The sequence below is a fragment of the Mustela nivalis genome, assembly GCF_964662115.1.
Source record: "Mustela nivalis genome assembly, chromosome: 11".
Taxonomy (NCBI): Eukaryota; Metazoa; Chordata; class Mammalia; order Carnivora; family Mustelidae; genus Mustela; species Mustela nivalis.
In genome coordinates, this window is record NC_139030.1 from 52,775,324 (window position 1) to 52,797,389 (window position 22,066).

At 41.3% G+C, this 22,066-nt stretch overlaps 1 protein-coding gene across 7 annotated transcripts in view; it reads right to left on the reverse strand.

Moving 5' to 3' along the window:
* Nucleotides 1–9,994: 9,994 nt before the first annotated feature.
* The window catches only part of CSRNP3 (cysteine and serine rich nuclear protein 3), a 209,524-nt gene continuing 197,452 nt past the window's right edge, over nucleotides 9,995–22,066 (reverse strand). For all 7 annotated transcript variants that reach the window (XM_082689892.1, XM_082689893.1, XM_082689890.1 and 4 more), the window contains one exon: nucleotides 9,995–20,638. In XM_082689892.1, the coding sequence (XP_082546018.1) occupies nucleotides 19,574–20,638 (1,065 nt within the window). In that variant the 3' untranslated portion in view covers nucleotides 9,995–19,573. The remainder of the gene's footprint in view (nucleotides 20,639–22,066) is intronic.

Here is a 22,066-nt window from a genome sequence, read left to right on the forward strand (position 1 = left end):
CCTGATCTCTAAAGAAGAGTTGCATCAAGACCAAAGAGGTCAGAAGTCAGTGCTCCTCTGAGGCAGAATAGCTCGGGGAGAAGCAGGACTGACCCTGAAGGAACCTCATTGCTCAAGAATGCAAGGGTTTGAGGAGGGAATTATATATACCAAGGTAGTGAAATGCATATTATGTGGCTTATTCAGGGGGGAAAATGTATCTACTAGTTTGCTTTGTCCATAGGAACAAGGCTAGAGGAAGAAGAGGAAAGTGCAGAAGAGGCTGGGCTAGATCCAAAAGGACAACTTGAATGCCAGGATAGAGTAGAACCAAACTAAGAACCACTTTTATCCTGGACTTTCCCCAAGTCTGAGTGAAGTTGAATAATTTCCTTCACCCTTCCTGTTCTAGGTTCCTGTTCATTATAGAAAAAGAGGCATTGAACCTGATTTCTATACCAAGTGTCTTATCTGGGTTGTATTTCCTGGATCACTGTATTAGTTTCCTATTACTGCTGTAACAAATGATTACAGATTTAGGAGCTTAAAGCAATATAAATTTATTATTTTTACAGTTCTAGAGCTCAGAAGTCTAAAATCAAGAAATGCTAGCAAAACAGCATTTCTTCTAGAGGCTTCAGGAGACGATCTGAGAATCTGTCTCCTTGCCTTTTTCAGCTTCTAGAGACTATCTATATTCTTTGGCTCATGGCTCCTTCCTCCATCGTCAGAGTACAGCACTGCCACCACTGGTCCCGATGTAACATTGCCTTTTTTTGACTTTGACCCTCCTGTTCCCTCTGATGAGGGCCCTTGGGATCACTGGACTCACAGAGGAAACCAGGATAATCTTCCCATCTCAAAATCCTTAATTTCATGACATCTGCAAAGATCCATTTGCCATTTAAGCCAATTTATTCACAGGTTCTGAAGGTTACAGTAGGGATATCTTTAGAGGACCATGATTGAGCCTGCCACAAGCACCTATCAGGGTTTACTGAAATCCCTAAAATACAGATTTCAAATGAGTCCCTTTCTAGACCTCTAGGAATAGGGTCCAGGAATATGCATTTTAGTATTTTTAAAATTTAATTTAATTTAATTTATTTGTCAGAGAGAGAGGACACACAAGCACAAGCAAGAGAGAGGCAGCAGAGGGAGAAGCACGATTCTTGCTGAGCAAGGAGTCGGATGAGGGACTCGATCCCAGGACCCTGGGATCATGACGTGAGCTGAAGGCAGATGAAGACTGAAGCTTAACGGACTGAGCCATCCCAGGAATGCACATTTTATTTATTTATTTACTTACTTATTTATAAATAAATATTTTATTTATTTATTTGACAGAGAGATCATAAGTAGGCAGAGAGACAGGCAGAGAGAGAGGGAGAAGCAGGCTCCCCACTGAGCAGAGAGCCTGATGCAGGACTTGATCCCAGGACCCTGAGATGATGACCTGAGCCGAAGGCAGAGGCTTAACCCACTGAGTCACCCGGGGACCCCAGGAATGTGCATTTCCAACAAGACCCTCTAAGTTTGTGAATTGCTGCTGTTGAGAAAGCCATTGTCCGTTAAGATTTTTGAGGATGAGTAGAGGAGTGAAATTAGTAAAACAGTATATTGACATAAACTTTGAGCTCTTTAAAATCATGTGAGAGTTAAGCTGTGTTGAGAGCTACCGAATACTTGGTGTATAATTGCTTTTTTTTTTTTTTTTTTTTCGGTAAGAGAAATTTCTGCTTAGAACTTGGATCAAAGAAAAACAAAAGGCAGTTGGTTTAGGTATGAGAGTATGGGCAAGCCTGCTTTTCTAGTCTACAAGCCACCTTACTTATTAAACTCCTTTGCTCTTTGGGAGAATCCTGCTTCAGAATACTGGCATTCCGATGGCACTACCTGCCAGCTGGAAAGCCTTTTAAACCCTGAAGCGTTGGGAACGTAGACGTGCATCAGTACAGCACCCATGCACATGGAGAGGAATTGAGAACCAAGCTGGCATGTCCTTCCTTCTCCTGTCAGATAATTACACTCTTTGCACTGCTTTCCTTCCGGTTTTGCATTTGACAAAAGCTTCTGAGCCTAGAGGCTTTGAATGAAAAATTCCTCTGGCTCCATGGTTAGTCAGTAGTCAAAAGAAGCTTGTGTGAGATGGCTTTCCCATCTTAGCTTGAGAGTTTCTCCCAGCATGTGTCCACGAATGAAACATACTAAGATACCAAAGGACTAGGGCACCTGGGCAGCTCAGTTAAGGTTAAGTGACTGCCTTCGTCTCAGGTCACGATCCCAGTATCCTGGGATGGAGCCCCACATCAGGTTCCCTGCTCAGTGGAGTGTCTGCTTCTCCCCCTCCTTTCTGCTCCTGCTCTTTCTCACTATCTCTGTCTCTCTCAAATAATTAAATAAAATATTTTAAAAAAATAAACCACAGGGCGCCTGGGTGGCTCAGTGGGTTAAGCCGCTGCCTTCGGCTCAGGTCATGATCTCAGGGTCCTGGGATTGAGTCCCGCATCGGCTCTCTGCTCAGCAGGGAGCCTGCTTCCTCCTCTCTCTCTCTCTGCCTGCCTCTCTGCCTACTTGTGATCTCTCTCTGTCAAATAAATGAATAAAATATTTAAAAAAAAAAGTTTATAAAAAAAAACCCCACAGATTTGCTCCCTTAAAAAAAAAAAAAGATACCAAAGGGCTTTCTCCTGGAGGCAGGTCCAGGAAGATCTAGCAGGTGGCTTAGAGGAGCCAGGTTTCTGCCACTAGGTTTCTGTAGCATCTGTTACATCAGTTCTCGGCCCCAAGTGTACACTGGAATCACTTGGGCCTTTTTTTTTTTTTAAGATTTTATTTATTTATTTCAGACAAAAAGCATGAGTGCAAGCGTGAGCACGGGTGGTGGGGGGCAGAGCAAGGGGAGAAGCAGACTGTCCACTGAGCAGGGAGCCTCATGTGGGACTTGGTCCCAAGAACCTGCGATTATGACCCAAGCTGAAGGCAGATGCTTAACTGACTGAGCCACCCAGGAGCCCCTTACTTGAGAAATAGATTATCCTTGGGACCTATTCCTCTTGGAGATTCTGATTTTATTGGTTTCGAGAAGGATCCCTGGCATTAAAATTTTTTAAAACTCTCCAAATAATTCTAATGTGAAGCCAGGGTTCAATACCCCCCGAATTAGGGCACCACAGATGGGTGCCAGGTTAAGAAGGTGCTGAGAGTTACAGTCATAATTATGTTTTTAAAAATGGAGTACAATCAAGAATTCTACAGTTAGATGTTTGCAAAGTTCATTCAATATGTAAACTTTGGACCTCACTTCAGGGATGAGATTTCAGAGTAAGGTCAGACATGGTCTAATGAGATTCTGTAGGCACAGCTTGCCCTTTGGAGACAGACTCAGGGTTGAATGACTTTTGGTTCTTCCAATTACTACTGGGAAGTGTTGACCCCTTACCCCTCCTAAGCTTCAATTTCCACCTCTGTGGAATGTACGTAAAAATCCTTACTTTACGAATTTGTTAAAAGGAATAAATGAGATTTAAAGTCTCTGTCATATTAGTAAACACATTGTGAATATTATTGTCTCCCTTTTCATACAGAAAATAATTTTTAGGCCAAAAAAGCTCCTCTGCTATGTGTCTTTTCTAAGTAACACAGTGAACTAGCATAAAATCTGGGACTAGAACTGGTGAGTTTTAGTTAGGATCTGGTTCTTTTGCAGAATCATAGTAATGTTGCTAATATATTGTTTAGAAACTATAACATCTTACCCCTTAAGGGTTGATGATTATTAGATGATTATTACCTGTAATGAACCAAATCATCACGTCTCCTTCTCCTCATCTTTCTTAAGCTGCATAATTAAATTTACAAGAGGCGGTGAGAGCAGGCCAAGGCATACCTTATGTGGCAATAACAACTATATGCTTTAGAGCAGATAATAAACACACTACTTCAAGTGCAAGAACGCTGCTCAGGATGGTTCCTCCCTGACCAGCTGTAGGCGACACAACTCACAGGGCTGAAATACAATTCTAGAACTGTGTTGTTCAGTACAATAGTCCTAGCCTAACTAACATGCAGCTATTTCAATTAAAATTAAAAGGAATTAGGGGCGCCTGGGTGGTTCAGCGGGTTAAAGCCTCTGCCTTCAGCTCAGGTCATGATCCCAGGATCCTGGGATCGAGCCCCGCATCCGGCTCTCTGCTTGGCAGGGAGCCTGCTTCCTCCTCTCTCTCTGCCTGCCTCTTTGCCTACTTGTGATCTCTGTCTGTCAAATAAGTAAATAAAATCTTTAAAAGGAATTAAATGAAAGAAATTTTAAAATTTACTCAGTTGTACCATCTAGGCTGTAAGTGCTAAGTAGCCGTCCGTGACCAGAGGCTGCTGCATTGAATAGCACGGATTTGGAACATTTCCATCATCACAGAAAGTTCTATGGGTCAGCGCCGTGTGACAGGCTCTATTTGTTTCTTTGGATTTTCCATTGTATCTAAATCTGTGAATTGCTCTATTAATAACTGTTACTGACATAACAATAACGTGAGGGGAAAAAAATGATGGGGTGTGATATGAAAATAAGCCGAGAGGAAGAGGACAGGAAGAAAGAGAAAATAGACTGTCTTTCTAAATTGACATCTGGGGAGTGACAGTTCAAACAAGAATAGACTGTCCCCTAGGTTAGTGAGCAGAAACACCCTGGCTGCTGAGTTCATTATGCTGATTCTGGAAGACTGGGGGTAGTACCCTGTCTGATACAAAGGTCTGGCCGCCAGTGTGCCTGCTGGGCTCCCAGTGGGTTCCCGCGGCAGCTGTCACCATGGCAACGCTCAAGCTTGGGGTGGGAGCCGTGACAGCAGCCGCTCTCACGCCGCTGCCCCTCTCCTCCCAGCCATCCTGAGCGGCCCCACCCACGGTCTCATTAATCACTGTGAAATCCCCAGAGAGCTCTAGTTAAGCGCAATTTATTGCAGTAAACAGTAGGACCTGGAAAGAAATTCAGATGTTAAACCCTAATCAGCAAATGCAATGTTAGGCGTCTTGCTGTTAACAGAAAAGAAAATCAAAGTATACATTTTAAATCGTACTAGATCCTGTTGCTGTGTTTGATTCCCAGCTAAGAAGCACTGTCCCTTTTTCTGCATCGAGAGAAAGTCCCTCATTTCTTGAATGCTATTGGTGGTTGCGGGTGCCCGTCACGTTTCCGTTCTTTCAAGCACCCAGTAGGAGGCATTACCCAGCCCCTCCCGTTTTTTAATAATCCAAGTACCTTTGTAGGGAATCAGGTAAGACGATAGGAAGCAAAATGCAATTCTCTTTCTGTCCGTATGATTTATTTTGAGCAATGCAAGGGCAGGGAATTGGTATGTGTTACTTCTAGCTAGAAACCTTAAAGAAGCAGCACCCGATTAGCCACATTCCCTCCCGCAGGCGGCGACGATTCTAAGGGTGGAGCCTACCCCAGACTCTAGACACCCTCAGGTCAGCTTCGCGCCCGTGCCTCACCCATTTAAGATAAACCGTGGAGATGTAAGAGGCTCTTTTGCCTCTAAACATAGCATATGTTAGAATCTTTTAACTAATACAGCGGGTATGCTAAAATAAACGTAAATAAAAATAAAACCGAAAGAGTGGAAATGTATTAATTTCAAGAATATCCTATCTATTGTAGGATCGGCTTAAATAAAATGATCAGTTAAAGGTTTGTCCCCCCCGCCCACCCCAGCCAGTATCTTTTGTCTTGTAAGCAAGATTTGTTAATCTTGGCTTAGATCAAAGCAAAAAATTAGCCCTGTCCTAGCGACTGAATTAGTCTTCTTAGATCTCTTGATGACAAAATGTACATAAAAAATTTGATGATACCTGTATATAAAATTGTTTTTAAAAATTTTAAGAGAATATACCAGTTCTTATATTCTAATAAATAGGCACATACAAAAACTATGGGAAAGTGGCTGACATACACTTAGTACAGTTATCTGATATTTTTAATATCATTTTGTGGGGGAATCCTGGGGAAAAATTTGGAAGATAGGTATTTTGTTATTATTTTATTTTATTTCAGTAGGTTTCACACCCAGCACGGAGCCCATTGTGGGGCTTCAACTCACAACCCTGAGATCAAGACATGAGTTGAGATCAAGAGTCAGACGCTTAACTGGCCGAGCCACCGAGGCACCCCTATTTTTATTATTTTACATAAATGGTTTAACTTTACTAGTTCACCCGTGGTTCCACATAATTGATTCTGAATGACGTGGATATTTTAAAAAGCTGAATAAATTTCTGAAGTATTAAGAGCTGTCACAATTAAAGCTATATTCCAAGCAATTTTTTAAATGAAATTCTAGATAGCTTTGAACAATAGCAGCCTTCCTATTGTGTCTCCTTAAAAAAGGCAGCTCATTTAGATATAATAATCCTAATGTGTGTGTGTGTGTGTCCTCTGTGTATCTCATCTATCACCTCAAACCCTTCGATGTGCTATAAAAGTTTTAAAAACGGAAAGATTTAAAGCAGTCATTATTTTATAATCACAAATCCTAACACCGAGCCCTTTAAACATCCACTGAAGATAAAGAAATAGAGAAATCAGGAAATAATTCCGCTGGATTTTATAAATTCTATGGCTGAGATTTCCCTTCGTATACCTTGATACTCAGAAAATACAATCTACTTTAGCACTTTTTTTTTTTTTCTTCCTTTTTTAAGTGCAGAGAACTTAGAAGTTCCATAGGGTGCCTCAGCGGGGATGTCCTTCCACGCGCATTCAGGATCTAAGACGTTCTGCCAGTCGGCCAGCAAGGGGAGCCCTCCCAAAGTAATTACAGACACATGCCGACCATTTCTCCTAGAATTCAAGTTTGTGAGGGGTTTTCTGATGCGTATCTTGCTCTTCAGTGAATTTTCTAGGTCATCGCTGACCGTGTGGTGGAAACAGCAGGCCACCAGATAGTCCAGGCTGCGGAAACCTCAGACGCGGGGCTGTTTCTTTGGAATCTCTCTTCCCCTTCGTCCCACGCTGCTAGAGAAAGCTTCTGTTCCACAGGAGCCAGGCCGAAGGCTGTGATCTGAGTCCTGCTGTTGCTCTAATGTCTGCCCCTACTCGGGTCTCTTTATGAATTCCTCTCACCCCTCCAATAATAAATGGAAATTACATGTTCCTTTCAAGTCCACCTACCCACTCCTTTCAGGAAAGGCCATTTGTTCAAATGCACCTGGAGCTAATTCTCACTTCCTGAATCTTAGCCACCAAGCCAACCTCCTGCTCTGCCGCCTCCTCCCAGACCCCCCAGATGCCATTTTACTTCTTCTGGAGGTCTGAGCTGGTGTGTTTTGGGGCTGGCCCCAAATGAAAGACGCCAAGCGTTGAGTATTTCCAGGTATGGTATTACTGTGTGTTGTTTCATGAGGGCCAGCGTTTGTGTGGCACCTAGCCAAGCATCGTTGTTTCAAGAAAAGTCAATAATGCATATTACAAACATGTTTTGGTGACCAAACACAGCCTCCCTGCTAGAGGTCTCCCCTAGAAAAGTGAGGCAATTATCTCAATCAGTCAAGTGAAAAGGTCTATTTATGCTTCAATTCTCTGGCTAATTCAGGCAAAAGTAAAATTTTCATCTGAATGATCTCAGTAATTGGCTTGCTGCTTTGCTTTACCAGTGAAAACTTGACAAAGAAGCAGAGGCTCTTCCATCCTGACAGGGTGGTGGTAATCATAGGGGGCTTGTGCATGGAAACCATCAGGAGAAAGCACATTAGCAGAGACTTTGTTGAGAGATTCCAACAAAGAGAATTCCTAACCATGGTATTGGCAAATATATGTATTTATTTTTTTCCCCCCTCAATCTAAGTTCAAAACTTTAGGTGAATCTCGTAACTGTTACATGTCTTTATTTCTTCTTTTGATGTGATTGACGTGGAGCTGTACCACCCAAATTGATATCAGAGCAAACTTCTCCTTGGGGGATGGCCTCAGCTGCAGAGAGATGTCTCACTCAAAGAGCATGACCTACCTAGGGTATTCACACCCAGTGACTGGTCACGGTGGGAACCTAAAGATCTGACATTTTTGGCTCACTAGGGGACAACTCCAGTGTGCCCTATCGGCTCTGGGGCTCCCTGCGAGTTGGCCTGAGGCCTTGTCAGATCTGCATCACAGTTCAGTTCAAAGGCGCCCCTCTTGTCATTACTGTTAATCTCTCACACCTCAGTAGAGCTTCAAATAACTGACCTTTTCTTTGCCATAATCACCCAGACCCCTATCCTGGCTGGTCTGGGGTGGGGGGGGGCGGCCTGTTTTGTGCACCACTGCCCTCTCATGGTCTAGTACAGTGTTCTAAACAGTAGGCTCTCTGCAATTATTTTTATTATTATTAATTATTATTATTATTTTGAAAGAATAGTGATTGCAATAGCTACAGTGAGGGTTTTTACTGTGGCATTCTCATCTTGCCAAACCCCACAACTCCTCTGATTCATGATGTCTTTGGGATCTCCCTATTTCCAGAAGTGTACAAGTCAGATTCTTTGGACTGGTTCTCAGAGCTTTGCAGTATCTGAATTGATTCTCGGCTGATTGCTCATTTGTTCCAAAGGTAAATCATCTGCTCTTATCAACGTCCCTCTGCCCTGCACGGAAGGGGGTGACTTGGTCCTGACTCAGACTCTCCTCGAGCTCATCCATAACGTGGACTATGGAATGTTCTCTGCCAGGTGAAATTCTCCCTCCCCTTGAGTCTGACTTCTTCTCCTCCTTTTCATCCAGCCATCTTTCCCTCATCTGGACTCCGGTAAATGTACCCTTCCTTCTTGTACCGCAAATATATCAGCAAACATTTTGTGTGTCTGCTCTGTTTCAGGCACTAAACGGATGGATGCCAAGAATATGAAGAGTAGAGACACATTTTCTGTTCTCAGGGAGTCCTGTAGAGGGAGTAAGTACCTAACTAAGGGAGTGCAGCAGAAAGGGAAGGGAAATGTCCTGACCGGGTATAGAATAGCAGGTAATCCCAGTTTTAGGAGAATCGGAAAGGCAACATAAAGGAAGAGACATTTGAGTTTTCTCTTGAAAAACGGGCAGACGGTCCTTAGAGTTGTGCCGCTAGAACAGGGTTGTGGGGTGTGTGTTCTGAAAGGGGCATGCCGAACAGAGGCGGTGAAAAATGGAGTAGCGGGCAAGGTCTAAGCAGTCTATGTCTTGGGGGCAAAGGAGGACATGCGAAACAAAGACACAGTTTGAGGAGCACAAAGGCTGAAAATGTTTGCTGTGCCCAGATCTTGGGTGATCTCATGGGGCATCTCAGAGTTTAGATTTTATCTTGTTGTCAGTGAGGAAGGACTATCAGAGGAGAGAGCAACAAGATCAAATTGGAGTTGTAGGATGTTCACATAATCACATATTAGGACTGCACTGACAAAAGATAGAAATCTAGCGTCCCAAGAGTAGGAAAACACGTTGTTTGAGGACAGTGACTTGTATATAATAGGAGATGAAGAAGGATCCATTTTCTCTTTGTTCTATTGCCAATAAAAGGTTACCTTAATTCAGCATTACCAGACAGGTAAGCTTTTATCTGTGCTCTGTATATGCACATATTCTAAGCACCAAATCACACAGAGTCTGGGTTAAGCAGAGCAAAACAAAAATACTACTAGTCAGGTGTATTACAGGATGCCATTCACAAGAGATTGGATCTATCTTCTTCAAAATATCCTCCCAAATTCATTTGAATAGGGAGTTTCTCTATGGCCCTCATATTTGTTCACACATCATTACTTGATGAAGGAGTTGAACAGTTGAGGAAGAGAAATGTTAACAGAGTCTCCACTCAGGGATCAATCACAATAAAGTTAACACGTCTTTGAGATGATAATGTAATAAGTCATTCACAGGAGCTGGTTACACACACTGTTTCAAGACTCTATCTGTTACACAGAGGGAGGGAGGTATTCCTGCGTGTTTTGTGACAGCTCGTTATGTGGGAACAAAAGATTTACACAAAATACAAAAGAAGGCAACAATAGATACAACTTAGAAACCGGTTTTACTCTGCTGCAAACAAATGGACAAGATATTGTACAATATATAATAAAAAGTACAGCATAATACAAGTGCCACTAATAAAAGAAACTTAAGGATAAGACTTAAAAATGCTTATTTGTGATTTATATATATACACACTGCAATAAAAAGCCACAATAAATACACGAATTTCCATGTCATTCATAATAAATACTGAAAATATAAATACAGAAGACTACATCTAATATGAATAAATTATTACAACATAAGATCCAGGTTAAGTTCTGTTGAATATTATTGTAGCTTATTTTATATACCCTTTGGCATCTTTGATGTTATAACTTATACACAAGAGAAATCAATCTAGAAACTGTGTGACATACAATATGACGTTTTAGTGTAAAGCGATTGTATGTATGAACTGTTGTTTGATTTTCTTCCCTTTCCACTCTTTCTGAGTGATTATATTGAACATAACAATAAGAAAATGTCTATTGAAATACTGTTGAAATTGAGTAAAAAGTAATAACAGAAATCAACCAAGAGATAAAACCAAGCACAGTGTCAAAAAAATGTTACAGTGAGTTGTTTATCTCACTGGGTTTTTAAATTACTTTTTTTATCGGCAAAAAACAAACCAAAAAACCCAACCAAAACAAAACAAAAGAACACTCTCAAAAGACTTCCCTTGTGTAAAGACCATTCCCAATGTCCGAATGGTTCAACATAGACTGAAGGATAACACTCAAGTCCTTTGGATTCTTTGATCTACCATTACATTCAGCTCACTTGATTTCACCAGAATTTGCAAATGTTCCGAATTTTATGGCAGCTGGAGAGTGGAGACACAGTTGACATCTAAGACTATGATCAAGATAAAAATACTGCAAAAGGTGCCATTTGTCTATGCAACCAATTATACATACATATTTTAAATGGGGAAAATGCATTTTTGACCAGTGTCAAATGACCTTTTCCTATCAAATTGATATACCCTGTGACATTGAGGGAAACACATTGAAATAACAAAGTGCCATTTTCTGCATTAACAGGCATTAACCAGTACATATGTATTAAGAGTTCTATCTTAAGAGGCTATTACACCAGAAATGCAATAAACTAAAATGAAAGCAGATCAACTTTACTAAGACACAATAAAGGCTGAGGTTCTTAGGAACAGAGTTGTAATCTACAAGTTTTTAATTTTTTTAACTATGTCTGTACTGTAAATGTCTAGCATTTATTTTACATCAAACACTTTTGAAACATGTTTCACAAACTACGCCTCAGACTTATTTCCATAGAGGTGTCTAGAGTCAATTAAAACATGGGCCAAATTATTCAACATTCTTTACATAAACATTCTATAGCTTTTTTTTTTTTTAATAAAGCAAAAAGGGTTATTTCCCCCAGTGTTATTTGTGGGGAACAACCACACTGATGTGGCTATCATTTCACCAAGAACATCTGAGTTGGGGAGATAAGCAGCTGTATCTAGATTGGAAAAAAATCCCATGATGAAAGGAAACCTTGATTTTAGGAGTGCTCCTCACCTTCCGGTTAGTTCTGACTCAGAGCTGGAAGCAACTCTGAGCAAACAGAAAATGCTCTGAAAGCTGCAGGGGGTGCTTAGGTCAAGTGACGGAATGGGGGGGGGGTCACCATCCTCCCAGACTCCTCCCTTCAATTTCAGGCCTTGTCAAGATGACAAATTTTTAAATCATTCTGCTGATCCCTGAGAAGGCAGGCAGCCATTGTTTAAATAACATGGGGACAAAGGCTGGGATGGAATGGTGGCTGACTAATTCTCTGGAGTCGTTTTATTCCACAGCAGACTCTCCAAAACTAGTCACATCTTCGCCAGAAGGAGTGGAAAAGCTTAGATTCTCATTTGTCATTTTAGGGTAAAGAAAGATTAATGAGAAGGTACTTATTTAGAAGCAAGAAGTTAGAAAATGCTCACTTTATGTCATTGTCACTTCTCAGAAAATTGAGCAAGTCAAGTCACTTGATCCTAACTCTGATGTCTGTCACAGGGGATCTGAAACAGTCACCTTTCTTGACATTACCTCTTGATATTCCAGCACTGGTGAACACAAATGAAAAAATAAAAATTAAAAAAAAAAAAAAAAAAACTACCTTCATAGTTGTTGAAAGCAGGTTGTGTTATTGAACACGGTCTCAATACTCACATCTTTATTTTTTAAGAATCTAATTTCTTAGGAGACTTATGGAGTCATCAAATACAATAATCATCAAAGTAAGGGGGAACTCAGTGTCTTTTGAGTCTGCCGGGACAATGGCCCAAATCACCACAACTGTTGCCAGGTGCCTAGCCCACAAAGACTGGCCAAGATATTTTCTTATTGGGAGAAAAACCTAAGAGAACTGGATTGTGTTGCCAAGGAAACCACTTTCCCTAGAGATGTTAAGAATAGATGGGTATCTCTCCTGTTGGGCATCCCTGAATGACAGTCCTCCCTGGAGATAGATGGATGAGGCTGATGACCTCTGGAGATCTCTTCTAGTCTCAAGACTATAAAATTTGAAGAATACACAAGAATCTCAAACTTTTCATTATTCACACACAGTTGGCCATTCTGAGAATCCGTGAAAAGATTAAACTAGTCTAAGATACCCGTTTGGGATGACTAGCGCCTAATAAATCAAGATTCAGAGCATAACCTTTGGCAGGGGACCCTATTTAATTATAGTACAAAGGAAATGACTGTGCCAACTACTAAAATTTACAGTCTATCAAGTTCAGATATTATTTGGATATCATTAAAGCATCCAAGGAACAATACTTAATTTAAAAAAAACCAATAACCTCAGGCAATTTATTTCTTAGGCTTAGATATTTAGGTTTTTCCTCTTTGGGAGAACTCAAAATTTGATTTTATTTCCTTCCTTCCTTTTTTTTTTTTTTAAATATTGAAATAGAATTTCTAAAAATAAATAAGTAAAATTTCAAATTCCTTTGAACTTGTTTTAAAGATGGGTGGCTTTCTTTATGGCTAGGGGAAAAACTTGCTGACCAAGATAAAAAAGAAGTAAACCAAAATTGGATAAATTAAGTTACAAAGTTTAAAATTCACATCTAATTTTGAATAGGCTTCGTATGTAGAGACAACAGCAAAACCATATTGGGAGGGCACATTCGTGACGTAGGGTTTCTAGTCTTATATAGCATGGCAGTAAGACCTGATAAAGTTAGAATAGAATAGCTTAGATAAGTTTTAAAGAGATACTTTCTCAATCAATGTCCTTCCAAATACTCACCAGTAAGTAACTTTTAAGATACCCCCAAGCAAGATAAAAACATTAGGGAAAAGCCAAAACAGAAGGAAAGGCATACCTAGCAAAACAGTTATTCCAAAATCGCCACTAAAATCATTCAATCAGGCCACATAAATTCACTTAGACCAAGGCAAGGCTAATTTCTACCATAAATTTGTCTTTTCCTAAATCCTTTGAATCAATATACATTATCTTAAAATACTGAAATGGCCTCATACGTGTCACTAAAATGAGAGTTACCGAACTGATTTGATTATCACCATGGTAATAAGTAATGCGAAGAAAGGAATGTCATCATTAGCACATTAAATGCAAATGTTGTCCAAAATAAATTCTATCATATTGTCTTGAAACTGGAGTTTTGCCAGCAATTTATGAGATGAAATAAAATGACACACTAGAGCTGACTTTTCTTGAATTATAAGCAGGTATAAAGTAGCAACTAAGAAACAATTACCCTGTAGAGTGATATAATTATCACATGTGAAAGAAAGTAGTCAACAATATGACTTAAATCTTTGAAATTACTTCATTTTCCACAAATGTAACATGTACCTGTATTTACTAAAATTCCAGGCTATCTGTTAATTAGATTACAGTAGCTGCATATAAAGAATGGGCTGGTTTACGCTTTGAATCTGGGTATATTCACCTTCCTGCTTCTAATTATTTTGTCTGAATTACTACTGTCAAAGATCAAAAACCCAAGGCGTTCTGTCTATTCTCCAGACAGCCCAAAGTTAGACCAACTGCAGGATCACTGACCAGGTAAAACCCAAGTCGTATCAAGTTTTGAGTCTGAATTTCTGATAGGAAAGAAAATAAACAAAAAACCCCACCAGCACTGGTTGGTTGGAAGGGGGGTCTCATGGTCTAGCTGAAAAGCTGAGAGGAGTTGAAGTAAAACTTAGAAGTGACTATTTTAAAAAGTCACATTAAATATGCAGATTTGACAGGTAAAATATTAAAGAGCTCTTTTATTCCCATATTCATCACTTTTGACAATAGTCTGTCAGTCACTTTAATATGAAATGTGTCTGAATCTTAAAAATAGCCTATTTAGCGTGTTGGAGCCTGGTGTTTTTTTATGCATCAGATGATTTTTAGAGAGTAAGACGTAATTGATGTGGACGGTGGGCAGCAGATGGGAACACCAAGGGGGCTCTGCGTTTCAGCATTGTCACTGCCCCTTCTAGGTTTCGGGCTGCCCCCTTGTAAATCTAGTTTTTCTGGTGAACATTCTAGCTGTTCAGCTCTGCTGAAACATTCCTGTTCCCCAGGAGACACTACCACTTATTACACTTAGATTCTGTCCTCGACCCACCCTGACACCTCCCTAATTTTAGTGGGCTTTTCAATTGCGGATATTCAGTTAAATTAAGTCAATTAAATTCCGTAATGTGACAGAAAACATCTGTTGAGCTGTGCTATTTGTGCGAAGCTGTGGCAAGTGGCTTCGACATTTAAGTTACTTGAGCACGAATTAGCAGATCTCAGAATAATATCATCAGAAGTCGTGAATTTGTGTTAGAATGGAAAGGGATTAAGGATTTAAGCTTTCCATGTTAGTTGTGGTAAAGATACACAGATAGTTCTGGTTTCAAATTACACCCAAGTCTTGCCTTTGAAAGTAAGAAGGTACTTCCACTTAAGGTTGGTATTTTATACACTGGTTAGGGTAATGATGCTCTAAACTCTGTGAGAGAATACGGAGCAGATGCCATTTTTCAAGGGGAAGGTGAAGTCGTGTTTGGAGAGGTGGAAGGCTTCTTGGTCCCTTTTTAAAAAAAACAGTCTCTATCTAACTTCTGAAAATGTACATTTTCCACCTGCTCATTTGATGGTTTTGTAACACCAGGGAAAATTGAGGTGGCCCGAAGGACCTCTGTTTTCTACAGGTTAGAGGGCAATAATGCCTTTGGAACTTGGAACTATGGTTTCGTTAATATTTTATGCTGTTTGTTTATAAATAGAAGAGGGATTATGTTCCATATCATTGTTTCAAAGTTTTCCTGAAATGTTTCCTGGTTTATACATGAGGCAACCAGCTTTAGAAACTCTCTGGTAGGAGTTTGCTAGTATAAATTTAGCATTACTTATATAGATCTAACCCGAAGAAGCAATTAGCTGAAACTCTCTTCATTCGATTCAGTTCCTCTAAGTTTAGATTTAATTCAGAAATTTTGGATAGGAGAGAGGAGAAAAAGAGCATCCAGTGAATTTCATTAATTTAGGGAAAAGAAGTATCCTTTTCGTTACAGTTCGCATGTAATTAGACAAGGATTGATGTCACTTTTTCTAATTCATGGTATAAAATCACCAGTTAGAAGAATTACAGTGAGACTGGACTATTTCATGCCACTCTTCATCATCACAATCCCTTAGAATGTGTAGTGTTTACCTCCTCTTTTTATTACTTAGGACACTTCCTCTAAAAGAGTAGGTGTTCTATAAATAGTTGTTGATAGAGTTGATATTTAGTAAATTCTAAATATCAAGACCAAAGAATTAAAAACTTACACAGTTTAATCAGAGAAGTTTAATCAGAGAAGCAGTGACATGTCAATTTAAAGCAAATAAATCATATCTATTTCCCTATTTAATGATAACTAAACCAGGATTTTGCAGAGACATCATCTGTTAGAGTGTTAAAAAAAAAAAAAAAGAACATAATCACTTATAATCTCTTTTTTTCTTGATTATTTTGTGGCCAGTAATTCACAGTGTCCCCCCCGCCCCCCGCCTCCACCTGCGGGGGCAGGGGGGTGGGAATGGCTATTGCTGGGCCATAGATGACTGTGAAGATTTTATGACTCAATATTATTTTTACATTTTACATGTGGCTGGGACACTGGGGAAAACATTCTTTTATCACAAATAGAAGGTTGACTTTTTAAAGAAACTGTATTATTCAGCTAACAAAAGACATGAGTGGAACAAGTTTTCCTTATGTCTTAATAATCGGTGATTAAACGTTGAGGGGGGGTACTTAAGTAAATCTCTTTCGTTGACTTCGTTCTCCCAAAGGAAACCTAGAATGACAAAGGAAATGCAAGCTGCTCCAGCCACTTGACTTGCAAATCAATCTGGTCAGGATTCTAACTGGGAATTACGTCTCAGTAAAAAGTATAGGGCCGGTGTTAAAACAACAGGGACCAAAGCACGAAGCTCTGCCACGGGCAGTGAATGACTACAAAGCTGTAGGTCAGGGGGAAAAAAAAAAAAAGGTAATTTGGTTAGATATACTATGGGGGCAACACAGCAGCTGCAGGTCAGGTGTCGCTGTGTCTCAGTATAAAGATCTTAACTACCCCAACCGACTGCATCCAGCTTGATCCCCATTTTCAAAAGCTTAGATAAACTGTGGAGCTCTCCTGGTATGTGGGCAGTTTTTGTTGAATAGAAGGGCTATTAAGGGGGAAAAAAATTGTCAGATGGAACACTGTGCTCTCTTCAGCGTTTCTGGGAAAGGAAGTAACAAAGAAATGAATCCATCATTAATATTATTTGCAACTTTGACCCAACATTTTCAGACTAGAGCTTTACAAATTATCCTCTTTTCTAGACCTTATTTTTTTTAAATCATAAAACCCAATCAAATTCTAGGGTGGGGAAAAATACAGTATTTATTAACGGCCATTGCCTAAAATCTGTCATTCTCCAGGGTGTGGTATACATCGTGTGCGTGTGTGTGTGTGTGTGTGTGTGTTATGGGCGTATTTTAATAGGTAATTTGTATATGCAGTTTGTGGGAGATGTTTAGGGTGGTATACATAGGGTTATATATATGAAAATTTGGAATGGAAATCGTGTTTGGAAGGTTAATCCTTCTGTGCACAGTGACTTTCAACCCCAATCGGACAGACAGGGGAAAGAGCTCTGATTTTTTGTTTGCCTGTTTCTAGGTTAAGCATCCTTTTGGAAATGAAGCTACAAAACAGAGACCTAGCCAAACAAACAAGTAGGCATCCACCTTCTTGAGAATACAAAGCTGAACCAAATTAGGTATCTATCCTTGCAGAAACTGGACGGACATTCTACCCTTCCACTTTGCCCCAGCCAGGGTCACTTCTCCCCTGCCCTACCACTGCCACAGTCTGTGTTCCAAGATATGCTGACTGCTTCACGAGTAAATACTTCAAGGGTTTCTAACAGTCCCGCAAATAGGGCACATGTGATTTTTTCACATGCCTAAATGAAGGAACAGTAGCCTCTTGTCATTTTTCTTTGGGCCTGTGCTCTTTAGATTGTATTGATAAGGGAAACAATTTTGGAAATCAAGCACTAAAAAGTGTAACTTTGTAGACAACATGAGATATACTATGGAGATTTGAGCAAAACCCTAATCTGATTAACCTGAAGGGCTTATCATTCAAGAGTCACATCCCTGCCCTCATTACTGCTACTTCCATAAGGACAAACCCAAAGCTCCTTTAATGTTAATACTAATGGTTATAAATTTGGCCCCCTGGAGGGGTAGAGACAGGGCAGGAACCAAATGCACAGTGGAAGAGCTGCCGAGGAAACATGTTTTCCCCAAATCAAGTTTTAGTAGAAACGTTTCCATTGGAGGACTTTCTCGAGATCAAACATTTTTAAGTTCAATGAAACAAAATAGTATTTTTTAAGGAATTGAGATCTACAATATATTTATATCCATATTTCTAAACACCTAAGTCTAAAAGACATAAAAATTAGCGATGCAGTCACTGAATAGCAAGGCATGTCCACATTTCAAAGAGGCATAAAATGTGAAATGATAGAACAACAGAAGGTCGAAAATAGGAAACAGACTTAGCATAGTCATATTGCGTTGTTGGGGGGGGAGGTCGAACACACTATTTAGGTAAATTAATGTACAGGAAAACGGGATCTTAGAAGTCCTCCGACGAACCAAGTGCAGATAATCTAAAGGTGGGGAGTGCATGTTTTTAATTTCTATCTGTCCCCTTTAATAAGAGAACATGAGGTAATTAGAAAGTATTCAATGCATTCTGGACTGTTCTGCTAATTGTCCCAGGCAAGAGAAATCAAAACGCTTCAGAAAAGTAAGGCCTAGTTGAGTATTTGGGTAGAGGCCCCCCCTTCAATCAGCTAGTCACTAAAAGGAAATCTCCTTATATATTCATTTTGTAGAGATGGATTGATCACGCTGTAGAAAAGGCTGGTCGCTGAGGATGTGTCTCTTCGAGGTTTCCTCTGCCTCCTCTGCTTATACCGAGTTAGGTCTTCAGAGTGGCGAAGGAAAATAGGTCATTTTTCCTTCATAAAGTATCATTGGATGATTCATCTATATTAATTCTATGAACATTATACTAGTTACAGATTTAAAAAAAAATTTTTTTTTTTAATTTTTTCATCTCAAAGGGTTCTCAGTCCCCACCCCTCACAAGGTACCATGAAGGGGCACTAAAGTGCATTTGGATGTAGGGGAGTAGAGTTTAAAGGTGCTGTCCAAGCTAAGAACCAAGATGATGCCGTTTAAAAAAGAAAGGCAATTCCTTCTACCTCCATCTCTGGATTCAACGGAGGGAGGACAATGACTGGACCCTCACCAAAGGATTGTCCTAACTCTTAACTTTAGAGAAAACTGTGTAAGGACCTGCACATATAGACTCATTTATTTGTCCAAAATAGCAAAAATAGGCCTATTTCACCCTTAAGAAAGTATTTGCAAATCTGATCAGTCACGATCATAAAAACGTGAATGGATTCCAGAGGCAGTCCATGGGGGCATGCTCGGTGGTACTGTGTGTCTTCAGCTTAAAAGAACATGCTGCTGTTCATTTTCATCAAAATGTGACTTCTAGCTACCATAAATAAAATACACATGGAACGGTTAAATCTTTTTCTTACAATAATTACTTTTACAGTAAAAAGTCACCGTCATCTTCAGATTTATCGAAAATTAGGACTCTAAATCTTACTCTTTCCCAGTCTTAGTTAACAATCTTGCACAGGCCCGATAATCCAAAACTTGGAGCTCTGATCTACACAGCTTGACAGGTTTCACACAGTTTGACAGGTAGGCAACTGCGAGATAGGCTTTTTTTTTTTTTTTAAATTAGCATTTTTCTATCAAAACAGTCGGAAATCTTTTAAAATCCTCATAGAGACTGTATTTGTGCAATGCCACAGTCACGCAGCTAGAAAGGAGAAAACAAAATACAGTCAGGAAGATTCACCACAGTCCTCAGTTTAAACCACCACGGGGCCCAGGAAATCCGATGAAATACAGTGCTTTCCACGAGAGAAGAGGCGGTCCCAGAAGCATTTGGGCTACTACACGGGGACGGTCTCAACCACGGGCGATTTGATGCACTCTTCGTGCAATCTGCTCTTTTCTGCCAGACTCAAAGAATTTTCCGCAGGGTGCTCTGAAATGCGACTGTCACCATTCAACGCGGAGACAAACCCTTCCTGGGAGGGGCCTTTCAAGTAGGAGTGGAATTCCACGGGAGGGTGGCTGGACCTGTGCTCGGGGTATAAGCTACTGCAGGGGACGCCGCTGTCGTTTTCCGCAGACGAGCAGCAGACGATGACAGAGGGGTTGGCAGCGGGGTAGTGGGAGGCGCCGTAGGCCTCCTCCGCTTGGCGGGCGTAGTCCACGAACTGCTCCGGGGTCATGGTGTAAGGCACCAGCGAGAGGGTACCGCTCTTCACAGGATCTCTCTCGGAGTAGCTCTCGGAGATCTGGCTAGGCGTTCCCGGAAGGTGGCTATCGATTTGGTAATACAGAGTCGAAGAGTTGGCGTAAAAAGAAGCATTCTTCGCGTGGCTCTCGTGGACGGCCGTGCCGTCGGAATAACAGAGGACGGAGGGCAGAGGGACGACCTCCGCATGGGGACCCAAACCTTCCACGAAGCTGTCCCCCTTCTCGTCGTCCTCGTCGTCCTCCTCCTCCTCCTCCTCTTCCTCCTCCTCCTCCTCCTCCTCCTCCTCGTCTGACTCGCTGGGCGCCAGGCTCTGCGTGCTGGAATCCGTGACCCCGCTGCAGAAGCTGCTGCCGTCCTCCTCCTCCTCCTCCTCCTCCCCCTGGCAGTCTAACTCCTCGGCCGACTGCAGGTGCAGCACCGCCGCCTGGGGCTCCGTTTCGATCTCGAAATTGTCTGCGATGGAGTATTCCACGGAGTGCGCCACGGGGCCCATGGAGCTGCTGTGCGCGCTTATCTCACCGTGGCAGCCGTTCAGCGTGGGGATCTGCTGCTCCCGGTTTTTCTCCAGTTCAAGTTTCATGATTGTGTGCAAAAAGTGAGTCCGGACACGGATCGGATTAAATTCAATTCTACCTGCTGTGTTACTACATCCTTCTTTAGTGCAGCCGCAAGGGAAAGACATTCGGTCCACCTTGGAAGGAAGAACACAGATTAGCCCCGTGGAACTCTCACCGACCACGGAAAACGCCAGTACCTCTCCGCAACCCCTCTGAGTCTGGGATGACTTAATCCCACTTGCGCCAGAGCAAATGACTCGCAGGCTGCAGAGAAACCAAGAGGGGAAGTGAAGACTTCAAACGTGGGAGTCAACGGGGGTTTAAAACCTGTATTCAAATTAAAAATGAGTTCCGGCTCTAAGTGTGGAGTTTTATTTCATGACCCCCTTCCTGTGCTTTCTTCTTTCTCCTTTCTACCGTCCCCCCTGTCTTTTGCTCCCATGATTTCAAAGTCGCTCCTTCCCCCAGGCTCCCTTCACTTCCACTGCATGAGGGCGCACACGCCCGATTTTAAACGACACCAACTTACTGCCCCCATCCCTTGCCTGCTATGTTTAAGCAAAATTAGATGACATTTTCCATACTGGCCAACCCCCTCTTCTTGGCTTATTATAAAATGAACCTTTTGCCTGACATGGCCAGATTGACACCCCCTTGGTCTCATGAAGCCTAGTAGTTCATCCACGTTGGTTTTCCTTCCATTTGTTTGGGTCCCTGGTCCACGGTGCATGTATGTGTCCTGCAGGGCTGGGACAGCAGTGCCCATTTATGACTCTGCTTGGTGGACCCATGCATTTAGGTTCTGGCTCTCCCCTCCCCCCTCCTCACTCCAGGAGACTACAAGCTTCTTGAGGGAAAGGGATGTTGATGTCACCATACCCAAGAATTAGAGTGACTGGGCTCCATCAGCAGAGTGTTTGGTTTCACCAAGTGTCACGGGACTGAACTCGTCACTCAGGTGATAATAGGTGGAATTCACGGCAATCCAAGGGCCCTCCTAAGACATTTGCTAATTGCTACCAATTCAGCTGTATGCAGACCAGAGTGCAGGCACCCAGAAAGAACTGGCTCTGCTTGCCGCCTTATCCAGGCACAGGGACTTTCCTCTGCCACAAAGGAGAAGGCACACTCCAGCCCTGTCTCCTGGTTTCAGTAAAAAGTAGGGGCAGAGGGCAGAGCCAGAATCTATAGCTGCTTTCTGAGCCATTAATCCCCCCTTTTCTATTAATCCACTTTAAGCAACTGTTTAACTGATGAGATCTATCCTCTTTTCTGGCCTGCCTGAGTGGCTATCTTTATAAAAAAAAAAAAAGGCAAGTTTCCTCATAAAATAATGACACATCACTAGTCTTAGAGCATAAATCATATAGATGAATGGGGACTTGAAGATCTTCTAATCCAAAGGTTGGTAAACTCTTTCTTCCTTTTTCCTTTTGTTTTGTTTTGTTTTGTTTTGGGTAAAGGGCTAGAAAAGAAATATTTTAGTCTTTGTTGGCCCTACAGTGTCCCTGGCAACCACTCATTGCTGCTGTAACATCATGACAGCAGTCACAGATGACACC